The 12,706-nt window shown below is 56.0% G+C and overlaps 1 protein-coding gene across 2 annotated transcripts in view; it reads left to right on the top strand.

The window, feature by feature from the left end:
• Positions 1-12,706, top strand: part of FBLN2 (fibulin 2) — an 81,109-nt gene that overhangs the window by 17,448 nt on the left and 50,955 nt on the right. For both annotated transcript variants that reach the window (XM_032849441.1, XM_032849440.1), the window contains exon 2: positions 6,644-7,999. In XM_032849441.1, the coding sequence (XP_032705332.1) occupies positions 6,703-7,999 (1,297 nt within the window). In that variant the 5' untranslated portion in view covers positions 6,644-6,702. The remainder of the gene's footprint in view (positions 1-6,643; positions 8,000-12,706) is intronic.

Below are 12,706 nucleotides of genomic sequence, written 5' to 3'. Positions count from 1 at the left end.
CCACACCATAGTGACTGCTTATTGTGAGGAGTGGCAGACGGAAACCCAGAAGACCAGAAAGGACACCAGACAGCCATCATCTAGATTCCACAGTTGCGAACATTTGGACGTTTTGCTTTTGACTGCTATCCATGCTGAAATATGTCAGGGCATCTCATAGGCATGATGGCTAAATAAAGGATTAATAAAAAAATGGGAAAGTATTCATCTTGAAAACACGCCAGCATTTGGTGGCCGTCACACCTCACAGAATGATCGGCTGGTCCCCAGGCCATCCTGGAACCCCTCAGTGAGCTGAGACAGCTGGCTTATTGGTCTGTTCACACTGGGGCCGATTAGGAGCCCCGCACGAACTGGGCTATTCTATCTCAGGCCAGTGTAGGTCGAGGGCAGCCTCTCCTCTGTCTGCTTTTCCTATGTGCTGAAGCTGTGGGCGACATGTGTCCTGTGGAATGTCCCCCAGCCAGATCGTCTGTATTTCACTGCTTAGATCCCAGTGGTTCTGGTTACCTATCGCTGCGTGACCAACATCCCCGACCCCTGGCAGCTGAGAGCAACGACAGTCATGTAATTTGGTCAGGAATTTAGGCAGACCTTGGCTCCTTCAGTGGTGTTCACCTGGCCGTCTGGGCGGATGGGGGCCTGCGGAATGGACTCACAGGCCCAGGGCTGCAACCAGGAGGGATGGATGCTGGGCTCCTGTGGTCCCACCACCAGGGTGGTCACATTCCTTTCCTGGTGACTCCACGCCCTCAGAGACCCAGGTGGAAGCTGCCAGGCCTCGTACAGGCAGCTCAGTATCCCCACTGCCACATTCCCCTACTTGGAGCAGTTGGGAGTTCTGAGTCTCACTGGTTACACGGCTCCCCAGGCCCATCCCTCATCCAATTGCAGTGAAGGGGGGATGAGCTTTGTGGATGGGCTGGGAGTGGTCATGTGGCCATGCCCCCCTCACCGTGGAGCTGGGTGCAGGAAGAACCCCCCCCCACACCTGAATCCTCCCTCAGGCTGCTGGGGTTCCTGCTTCTAGAAGGGCCCTGTTAGGACGTGGGATTCTTTTTTTTTTTTTTTTCTTTCAGCTAGACCTCAGGCACTCATAGTTGAGTTAATTATACTCCTCAGCTAATAACACACTATTATCTTGGTCTCTGCGGGGTCCTGCTTCTATTTTATTGGTCGGTTTATTCCCATTATCTCTGCTCCCCATGCCATTCCATTTGCCCACTATGGCAGACTTCCAGCTCTGCTCAGTGCGTATCTGTTTCCCTGTATTTTGCAAATGGTGTGTTTTACTTTGGGCATGTGTATTTTTACTCCACATGAATGGTACTGGGCTAGCTTGTTCTGTTTCTTACCCGTTCCACTTCATGTTCTAGTTTCAAGATCCATCCATGTTGCTCCGTGCACAGCAAATCATGGACTTAGCATTCTCTGGGGTCCTCACAGGGATGTGTCTGGCAGGGTCCCAGCAGGAAAGGGGGACGAGAGGCGTGGTTAATGAAGAGACCGAGAACAGAGGTATGGGCAGAGTTGGGGGGAACTAGGGGACATGTTTGGAGTCATGGTTGTGGGTGGGGAGCCCTTAGCACCCTGGGCCTGCAGGGGCGGGGATGAAATCCTGAACCCAGTAGGGTCACCCTACTGGAGTCCCAGCCTTCACTGGAGGGGCCAGCCATCACCAACCCCTGCCCTCGGGGGAAGGGGGGTGGGAGGCGGGGACTAGATACCACACCCTTTGATCTCCTATCGGTGGCTGGCATTGAGGAGTGCTGGAGCCTCCGGGATGCAGGCTGGAGAGGTCAGCCTCCCAGGTGCAGAGCAGTGTGGAGGAGGAGGGCGGGGAGTGGATCTAGGGACAGGGAACAGCATCAGGATCTGCGCCTGCTGGGTCCCTACCTACCACTGGACGAGTACCGAGTGACCATTGTGGGCATGTGGATCTCTGCAGATTTCTTTGGATAGCTCACTGGGCAGGGGGACGCAGCGTGTGTGCACGGCATATGCTTGTGGACCTGACTGCATAGGTAGCCCTCTCCAAGGTGTCCGCTCCCGTGGTCACATGGGGCAGTTGGCCTTGTCATAATCACAGTTTTGTTATTGTGAATGTGCATACATTATTAGCCAGCTTGCCAGTGGGATGGGTGCAAAGCAGAAGCTGTGCAGGTTTAACTGCCTTTCCCTGTTTGCTGGTAAGTTCCCACCTTGGGAGTGTGTGACCCAGCCTGCCAGCACTGGGCAGCCTGGCAGGAGGCTCTTTGTTTGTGACCACAGTCTGGCTGCTGGGGTTCCCCTCTGGAGAGAGGTCAGCCTCCATTTCTCAGCCCCTCCGCCTTGTGGCTTCTCTTTTTAGATTGCAAGGGGGGGATGTCTGCAGAAGCCAGATGTGAAGGGGGCTGCTTGCTGTGGGGGCCATGGGAAAATAACAGCTGGAGTCTCCAGGAGGGACATGTTGAATCTGAGAACCAGCGATGTAGAGATTGGGCCCTCCAACTTCTCACCTGTGTGTTTCCAGCCCCACTTGTTTATGTCCAATGACAGGGAGCTCACCTCTTCCCCCTAGCAGCCTGGTCTAATGCTTGACCTGGAGAGAACTTTGCCCTTATGGAGCTCTGTGGAGATCTGTTCCCCTCCACCCTTCATACACACCTGTGGGTCCTGCCCTGCCCCGAGTGGCCGTGGAGATGGACCGGGGCTTTCTGAATTGCTTTTCTCCAGATGAGCCACCCTCAGGGGCCTGGGACCCTCCCCATTGGGCCACCTTCTCTGAGTATATCTGCGTTTGTCCCACCCTTCAGACAGTACCAGGAGGCTCTGGTGCAGTGTGTCATGTACCCCAGACTTCCATTCTTCTAGCTGGAGACCACAGTGGGAATGAGCATGATGTTCCCAGTCCACGTGGTGAGCCTGGGGGGACCCTGAATTCAAGCACACCCAACCATGTGTAAGTCAATGATAAGGCCACATAGGCTCTTGGGAGAGCAGGAGCCCATACCCCGTGTGATTATCTCAGTGTGGCTAGGGCTTGGTGGTTTTCAAGAGGAGTGAGAAATTTTCTCTTCTTTTTTAGAAACCTGAATTTTTCATGTGAACATTTCCAGTTTGTAAAGGCTGGTTAACTAATTTAAGACTAAAACCCACTGTGTGGGACAAACAAAACACGAGTTGGCTGACTAAAACTCTAGAACCCGTAGGTAGGCCCTCTGTTGTGATCCGAGGTGTGCTGGAGCCTCTCCATTGTATGCAAATGCAGAAACGAGGCTCAGAGAGGACAAGAGCCTTATTCAGGATTGCACAGCAGATGAGGAGTACACAAAGCCAGGGCCCGATATTCTTTATGTTCCCTGGGCCTGGGGTTAGGGTGATGGGTGAACCCAAGATCTAGAATCACCTAGATGCAGGCAGAATGTAATGCTTGGGGTGGGGCAGGTCCAAGGACAGGGCACCCAGGGGGCTGAGAGGAACTAGGGGACCAACTTGTGGGAGAATGTGAGGTGGGATGGAGTGTGGCAGGGCTGGCTGGGAAGAAAGTTCCTCTGGGAGAAGCTCTGGGAGAAGGCTGCCAGCCTGTGGTGGGCATATTTGCATCTTGGGGATGCACTGTTTGTGTGAACAAGACGGAGCGGGGAGGAGGGTTTGGCTCTTGGTTTGTAAAGGTTTCTTTTCTTAAATGATGCTATTTAGAGTGGACTTGGGCCACTTTCGGGCCTTCATGTCCCACCATCTCCAAGTAGAGGGTCATTGACCTGGTCAAGGGGGATCACAGCCCCCAATTCTCCTAGATGCCCACCCACCTACCTCCTGAGATGGCTTCTTAGCCGGGGGATGGGGAAGATGTCCTTCCACGGTCTTTACGAAATTCATTTGGACTTTCCTTGGGCTTCTCAAATTTGACCTGTCCCAAACTGGGCTGCACATCCCTCTGATGAAGGAGCAGGAGGCTGACTGAGGACAAAGCAAAAGCTGGCACCTTGCACCCCCTCTCCACCCACTCTGCTCGGTAATATGTGTGACATTCCTCAGCCACCCCTGGCTGCCCTAAAGGAAAAGCAGATGGTTAACTTGCAGAGATCACAATCCTGCAAGACAGGAGTCTCCCTTGGTTTACCAGTGTCCTAGAGATTTACAACAAAGAAGCTATCGTAACAATAGCACAATTTCCAGAGGCAAATAACTCAGTTCCTCAAGCCCTAAATAAAGTTAAGTTTCTTCTAAACCCAAATCTCACTAACAAAGACGATTGATAGCAGAAATGTGAATGGCTGGCCAAAAGACAACATTGATCAAACAGCAAGACCTCCTGTATCCCTGCACCTTGTAGGCCCTCTTTAGCATATGAAAGCTCCGTTGACACCTCCCTTTTCCCTCACCTTCCCCCAACCGCAGGGTACATAACCTGCCATCCCTCACAACCCCGGGGCAGTAGCTCTTTCTGCCCATGGGTCCTGTCCCTGTGCTTTAATAAACCACCATTTTGCACCAAATATGTCTCAAGAATTCTTTCTTGGTCATCGGCTCTGGACCTTACCCCACCGAACCTCACCTAGGTTCTAGAACTTCATCACCTCTGCAGGCCTTCCTTTGGCAGCATTTCCTGCCTTGGGAAGCCAGAGCTCCATCCTTCCAGGTCCCTCGGCTCTCCCAGACCATGGTAGCCCTCTGCTGTTCCTCATCTCCCACCTGCTCATCCTGCCTCAGGCCCTTTACACTTGCTGTTCAGTGGCCTACAGAAAGGCCTTTATCTCTAGATATTCACATGGTTCTCTCCTTTGATTCACTCAGGTCTCTGATGAAGTGGCAGTTCCTTAGAGAAGCCTTGCTTGACCACCCTGGCTAAAATGGGCTTTCCCGCAGCCCTAGTCACTTCCTATTCCACTTCCTTGCTTTCTGTCATTTATTTATCCATTGTCCTTGTTACTGCCGGGTATTCGTCATCTGCTGCATTGCTGTGGGTGTATTACTTGCTTCCCCACATCAGAGACTCTGCCCTGGTGGAATGGCCGTGGAGCTGTCTTATTTTTTGAGAACCCCCCAATTCTAGAGGTGCATGGCACATAGGACCTGTTCAGTCCGTTCTGGTTGACTGGCTGGCAGAGGCCGACCTCCTTGTCTCGCTGTGCTGGGTGCTGAGTCACTGTCACTGCCCTCCTCGACCCAGGCCCTTGCACTCCACTCCAGTCCTGCCTGCTAGCCCTGTTCTGGGCATTGCTTGGGGGAGGGGATCGGGGCGGGGTGGATGCTTCAGCCTGAAGCCACTTTCCTCTTGACACAGTGGTGACTCTGCTCCCTGCTCCCTCTCTCCTCTTCTCAGAAGCTTTTTATGAAATTATTGTTACATTGTTTGAATGTTGAAATATTTGAAATTATTATATTTATAGGTTTTAAATGACAAGCACTTAAAATGCTAGAGAAGCCACTTTATTTCCCCCCCCACCCCGCCCTTTTTTTAGAAAGCCAGACAGTTTTAGCAAAGCCACTGCAAACAATAGCTCAGCCTCACTGTGGTGGGTGGAGAAGTAGCCGGTGTCTGGGAAGGGAGGGCAGGGTGAGGGTGGCTCTCACTGGGATCCGGGACCTTTACTTGCTGGAGCAGGGAAGCCTCCACGGGGCTCGGGGCCATGGCGTGTTGGGGTCAGCTGCTCTCAGGTCACATGGACTTTGCAGAGGAAGAGCTGAGTGGGGTTGTGGAGGGCAGGGAGGGCATCTCCCAGGGCAGATGGGAGGTGAGGCTGGGTCTGGGGTGGGCCCAAGGAAACAAAGAGAACGGGCAGAGAGTGGAGAGCTATTCCTGGGGGAGAGTGGAGAGAACATGGCGGTGGGGTGTTAAGGAGAGCAGGTATCTAGAAAAATTCTGGGAATGGTGGTAATGTTCATGGAGGGAGCTGAGGACATTGGCAGGAAGCCCCTTTGAGGCTAAACTTGTAGTCCAAGGGTGGGGGGTGTCTCCTGTCGGGTGGTGTTCCTGAGGCTTGCGGTCTCAGGGCTCCGGTGGGGGGCGTGGCTGGCTGCGCCGTGGCCTCCGAGGGGGTTTGTTCCTGCCTATCATCTACCTGACCATATCCTCTGGCTGGCAGCCCAGCCTCTCAGTGGATGGCGGGGGATCGAGTGGGACTTCGGCGGGGAGAGAAATCGTGTGGGTGGTCCTGTGTGTGTGTGTGACTCCCTGTGGCGTCCTGGCATGTGGATGAGCCTGTGTGTGAGACAGCGTGTGTAGCTGTGTATGTGAGGGACCACGGTGTCTGTCACCAAGGGTGTGAGAGACCAGACATGTGCCTTGAATGAGTGTGACTGAGTGAGGGTGCAGGGGTGTGTTTGGGGGGTGCTCTGGGGCTGTGGGCAGGAGGCTCCCACTCAAAGGGCCTGTGTCAGAAGGCAGGAGAGGGTGGGGAGGGGTCAGCATCCCCAAGTTGGGGCCACGTTAATGACTGTGTGCCAACACCTGGGGCACGTGAGCGATGGCGGTGCGTCTGAGTGGACGTGCCCAGGAGTGTGCGCATGTGCCGTCCAGTGTGTGTGGGGGGGTGCTGTCCCGCCACGTGCGTGTGCTGTACTGGGGGGGCTGTCCAGCCGCATGTGTGTGCTGGCACGGGTGCGCACATGCGGGCCCCCCAGGGGCGCTGACAGCTGTTCTTTCCTGTTCCCGCAGGGCCTCGCAGCAGAGGAGGCGGTTCAACTCAAGGCAGCCCTTGAGCCAGCTGTGGGAGCATGGCGCGGCCCCGGGAGCCCGTGGCAGCCTGGCTGGCCGTGGTCTTGGCCGTGGCCCTGGCCCTGGGCCCAAGGGCTGGTGCGGCGGCCCCGAGGCAGGACTGCACGGGCGTCGAGTGCCCGCCACTGGAGAACTGCATCGAGGAGGCGCTAGAGCCGGGCGCCTGCTGTGCGGTGTGCGTGCAGCGGGGCTGCGCATGCGAGGGCTACCAGTACTATGACTGCCTGCAGGGCGGCTTCGTGCGCGGCCGCGTGCCCGCCGGCCAGTCCTACTTCGTGGACTTCGGCAGCACTGAGTGCTCCTGCCCACCGGGCGGTGGCAAGATTAGCTGCCAGTTCATGCTGTGCCCGGAGCTGCCCCCCAACTGCATCGAAGCTGTGGTGGCGGCCGACAGCTGCCCGCAGTGCGGCCAGGTGGGCTGCGTCCACGCTGGACGCAAGTATGCCGCCGGCCACACTGTCCACCTACCGCCTTGCCAGGCCTGCCACTGTCCTGACACAGGGGGCGAGCTCATCTGCTACCAGCTCCCTGGCTGCCGTGGGGATGCCGGAGCCGTGCCTGCGGCTGCCGCGGGAAACTTCTCCGACACGGAGGAGGGGGACTCTGAGCGACATTATGAAGACCCCTACAGCTATGACCAGGAGGTGGTCGAGGCGGAAGCTGCAGCAGCCCTGGCGGGCGAGCTCCAGGCAGGTGCCGGGGGCCCGGCCGCTCTGGGAGGTGGCAGTCAGCCATCCTCTGCCGTCCAGGCCACCCCCTGGCCAGCCGCCCTCCCTAGGCCCACGGCGGCTGCTGCCCTGGGTCCCCCGGCCCCCATGCAAGCCAGGAGAGTGACAGAGGACAGCCATGGTGAAGGGCCGGAGAAGACCGAGGAATTGGTCATCAGGGAGCAGCCAGCAGCAGGTGGCCCCAGGGGGCTGGATGAACCACCCATTCCAGGCCCAACTAGGCCTGGTCTCCCTGTCCAAGAGGACAAGGCAGAGGCGAGGGCAGGGCCTGAAGAGAACTTAATCCCGGAAGCCCAGGCCACCCTTGACAGTGCTGGGCAGGAGGGAGCCGTGCCTGTTCTGGGGTCAAGCACGGCCAGTGTCCCCCCATCACAGGACACACCGAACTCTCCTGGGGGCACGACGAAGCCCAGCATCCACACCATGCTGACCTTATCTCCCCAGGAGGCAGCTTGGGTCCCACCCACACAGGAAGTGCCCAAGCAGCCACTGGTTCTGCCCCATTCTCAGCCAGAGGAGGACACAGACCCCAACTCTGTTCATTCTATCCCCAGAGGTGACCATGAAGGTAAGAACCCATTCTTTTTCCTCCAGGGGCACTTAGCCCAGGGAAAGACAGCCTCAGGGCCCTGTCAGGGCCCCCAGCTCTGCAAAGTTGCCTGGGGCCAGGGAAGCTGGGTCTGTGGGGCCAGGCTACCCACGGTCAGCCCAACCCCCACACTATAAGGCAGGGGGCACTGAGATGGCGCTTTCTCCCCAGCTGCACTCCTGGGGACAGAACGGCGGGTAAGGGTGAGGTCCCTGTTGTTGGAGGTGCTGGGCTACCTGGTGGGGCTGTGGTTGAAGGCCTCTTAGGTATACCTTCTCAGGGCTAGAGTTCCTCAAGGAAGGTTCCAGCTCGGGTGCAGGTGGGGGCCACTGGGGTCCATGGGTGCCCTGGAAGGAAGTGAGAAGTTTCACAGACCTAGTCCAGCTCCATCCACCCCCTCCTGACAGTAGCCTCGGGTCATGGCTGTGTTCTTGGTCTCTGAGCTGATAGCAGAAGGGACATGGTCTCTCCTAGGGGCTCCTTGTGAGGACCTAGGACCAGGGCTGCCATGCACTCCAGCCACGGTTCCCTTTAACACACACGTCGTTCTTGTCCCTGCTCTGTGCTGCACCTGCCGGGGCTCCCACTTACCGGAATAGAAGCCAAAGCTCTCTCCAGGACCACAGGCTCTGTCCCGGTCAGCCTGTGACCTCCTGGACCACCTCTCCATCACCCTTTTCTTAGTCTGTTCTGGCTGCTGTTACAAAAATGCCATAGACTGGGGGGCTTACCCCACAAGCATTTATTTCTTAAAGTTCTGGTGGCTGGGAAGGCCAAGATCAAGGTGCTGGCAGACCTGGTGTCTGGTGAGAGCCCGCTTCCTGGTTTGCAAATGGCCATCTGCTCATTGTGTCCTTGCATGAGAGATGAGGGTGCATCTCACTGAGATACAGAGAGGGAGCAAGTTTTCTTGTGTCTCTTCTTGGAAGGGCACTAATCCCATCATGAGGGATCCACCCTCATGGCTTAATTATATCCCCAAAGGTTCATCTCCACATACCATCCCTATCAGGTTTTTTAATTTTATTTTATTTTATTTATTTATTTGAGAGAGAGCGCATGAGCGGGGCTGGGGAGGGGCAGAAAGAGAGGGAGAAGAAGAGTCCCCACTGAGCAGGGAGCCCGGTGCAGAGTTCCATCCCAGGTCCCTGGGATCATGACCTGAGCCAAAGGCAGATGCTTAACTGACCACCTCCCGCCAATTTGGGTTTTAACATACAAAGTTGGAAGTGGGGCCTAAACACTCAGTCCCTATTGACCTGCTTAGCACTGTCCTAGCCCCTTTCAGGTACCCTGAAGCCCTACGGCCTTTGCACTTTACACCTCCTCTTGAAATGCTCTCTGAGGTGTCCATGTGGCTCATTCCTTCTCTCTATAAGCTCTCTTTTCCAGGTCACCTCCCCAGAGAGGCCTTCTCTGAGCACCCAGTTAAAAGAGCACTTCACCTTCCTCTTATCCTGCTTTAATTCCTGCTAGCAGTACCTCATATGATAGCACGTAGTTGACTCGTTTAATGTTGTCACCCCTAGTAGAATGGTAGTGCCATGAATGGAGGGACCACATCTGTCATCTTCTCTGCTATACCTAAGGGCCTCTGGCAGGGCCTAGCAACACAGTTGGTGCTTGGTAAATATCAGGTAAATAAATGAGTGAATCAATGGGGGCTTATCCTTTCTCATCCTAGCTTCCTTGCCATCCTATGAACACCTTACACTGACATATCCCTTTTCTTCCACCTATTTGCTCACACTGTTCCCAGCCAGCTCAGGCAGCACCTCCTCTAGGAAGCCTTCCCTGAATCTTTATGCCTTGTCTGATGCCCCCACCACTAACCTTCTCCAGCTCCCTGCCTCACCTCTGAGGTACCCTAAGCAGTTGTCTGGTCGTCTAGACATCCCTCCCCATAGCTGAGAGTCTGTGTCTTGTTCAATCTAATACCTAAACCTTCGCTATAAACCTTCATTAGGTACTAACTGTGACTGGGCCCTAGTGGGCCCTGGGGAGGCAGAATTGGACCCCCATGGCCCATGTCTACAGACTGGGGGCTGTGAGGGAGGGATGTCTGGGTGGTGGAGTGGGGAGGAGGGGTATGAGAGGGGTCCGGGATTTCTGTAGCATTCCCATATACCTGCCTTGCTGCTGCCCTGTGGCCTTGGACATGTCTCTTAACTGTCCTGGGCCCCGTTTTTCCCATCAGTCAAGTACTCCAGCCCTCATTGGGCATAGACTGTGTGCAAAGCCTGTGCGCATGTAGGGAGGGGTGAGACTGCAGGCTTCTCCTGACCTGGTGGGAGAATCAGCTCCCCCGACCCAGCCCAGATGGTTCTCCTTCTAGCCCCATCATGGAGAGTGGAACAAAGAACTCACCTTTGCCGAGTGAGCACCTCCTAGGTGCCAGACCCCATTTCTGATCCTTCCTACAAGCTGTGGAAGTGGGCATCCTTCTTGAAAACCGAGCACATCAAGGTCAGAGAGGTGTGACTTGTGTTCCCAGGTCACACAGTGGGAGTTGGTGGGCTGGATCCAGGGCAGTGGGCTTCAGTGGGATCCTCCTTACCCAGCCCTGAGCCTACAGGATGTGGGGAGGCTGCATGGTGTGGGGGGAGCTGTAATGAAGTACATGTGTGCCCGGGGAGAGCTTGCAGGCCTGGCTTTGGAGTATGGCGCACGTAGTGTGTTTGGGTTGCTGCCTCTGAGGGGTTCCAAAATAGACACAACCCCCACCCCCCACCCCCGCCTCTCGCTCCAGAGGCCTCTCTGTGGTTCCAGGCCTTTGGAATCTTGGAGACTTACTTTGTTCTCAGGAGCCCTAGGTTTTTCTGTTTTGTTTTTGTTTTTTTTTCCCTCCTCTGCCCTGTGCTTTCTCAAATGGATCTTGGGGTGTGGCCTTTGATGAGGGCTGCCTCGGGGCAGGGGCCTCTGATGGGGTGTCCCCTCTCCCATCTAAGGGCTGTCCTGGCAGAGGGCCCAGCACACGCAAAGCCCGGAGATAATTAGCAGGGCACGGACAGGCAGCTGCATTTTTTGGTGTGCGAGGAAAGGAAGGTGTGGGAAGTTGGGAGCAGGGGGTACTTGCCCTAGCCAGATAAACAAGGGCTGGCCTGCAACTGACCACCCCCGTCCATCTTTCCTCCCCTCCTCATCCTGGGACCAGCCATCCCCTGCCAGCTCATGAGCTCTCCTCCACTCCCTGCACAACTCAGGCTAGTGGTTTACCGTTCTCTGCCTCCTTTCCTCCATCCATCAGCAACGCGGAGGCTCCTGCTTCGTGCGGACATCTTGAAGAGAGGAGCTGATTCATGTCCAGTGCTCGGGAGGGAGCTTAGCCCTTGCTGAGTAATTAAAAATGTTAGCCACTGGTTGTCACCCTCCACTCTTCATTCTACCTATTTATTTCCTCAACAGATGTCTGTGGCCTAGCCTCTCTGCACTGGGGGCTGTGCCTGTGAATGAGGCCAGCGCAGCCTCTCCCTTCCTGAGGTCTTCTTGGGGCAGGAGGGTGTTCAGTGGATAGGCACACACACACACAGATTTCTTCATGGCCATTATGCAGTACACGCTGCCCAGGAAGTATGGGTGGTGGGAAGCCTGATGGGTGGGGGCCAGGGGCCTGATGGAGCATCCTTTGGGAAGTGAGGACCTTCCGGGGCGGGGGGAGGGCAGGGGTATCCCAAGTGATGGAGGGGCCCTCAGTGCAGAGGAGCTGGGGAGGTAGCTCTGCCCTGCTTGCCAGTTGGGCTGGCGGAAAGGAGGACCGTGGAGCCGGAAATGACCCCCAGCTATGTTGCCATGGCAGCCCTGGGGCCTGGAGAAGGAGGTTTCCAGCCATTGCCCCAGGACCGGCTGGGGTGGGGGTCTTGTCTCTGAGCCGGAGCTGTGCCAGGGATCCTGGCTGCCTCTGAGCATGTCCAGATGTGGCCTAATGGAAGCCACATGCCCGGCTCCCTGGGCTGGGGAGAAGGGGTCTGAAGTCTGTTGTCACTCAGGGGGCTTTGTGAGCATGTCCTCCCCTTCTGCCACTGGGCTGGCATGACAGAGGGAACCAGGGGACTGCTGGGCCCCAAGGGAGGGAGCCCTGGGGCAGGGTTGGCCCTCGGAAAGGCGGAGTTTCTCCTTCCTGGGAAAGGCTCCAGCTGACACCTGTGGGCCCCCCAGACCATGTGGCAGGAAAGGGGCCCCCTTCCTCGGGACCCTCACGTAACCAGGTTCTGCAGGGCAGGGGTCCTTGGATCCTCTGACATTCTGGTTAACAGAGAAACTTTAAAACTCAAATAACTCTACTAAGTGCAGACATTGTCGTGTTTGCGTCTTGTGCGGGCACCATTATAAGCATGCTGTGATAATTAATCCTTTTAATCCTCACCACCACCTCCTTGGTTTACAGCAGAGGAATCAGGTCCCTTGTCTGAGAACACACGTGCGGGGAGTGGTGGATCCAGGTTTCCCTCGTATTTCTTCGTGTCTTCATCCTTGTCATTTCTGAGTGCCTGGTGTGTGTGGGCTATGACAGTGGCTGAATGTGCCGTGTGGAATAAAGCCCAGCACAGTCCCTGCCCTCGGGGAGCTCACGGGCTAGTGGGGGAGATAGCCCGGTAGTCACATGGGTGTGATGTTCTGAGCCGTGACCAGGGCTGAGAAAGGAGGTGGGTATGCTAGCTAAACCTATCTTTCAGGGATCTGACTTCT

The sequence above is a fragment of the Lontra canadensis genome, unplaced genomic scaffold, assembly GCF_010015895.1.
Source record: "Lontra canadensis isolate GAN:19392208 unplaced genomic scaffold, GSC_riverotter_1.0 scaffold229, whole genome shotgun sequence".
Lineage (NCBI taxonomy): Eukaryota > Metazoa > Chordata > Mammalia > Carnivora > Mustelidae > Lontra > Lontra canadensis.
The sequence above is the reverse complement of the archived record's forward strand: the minus strand, read 5'-3'. Positions and strand labels throughout refer to the sequence as shown.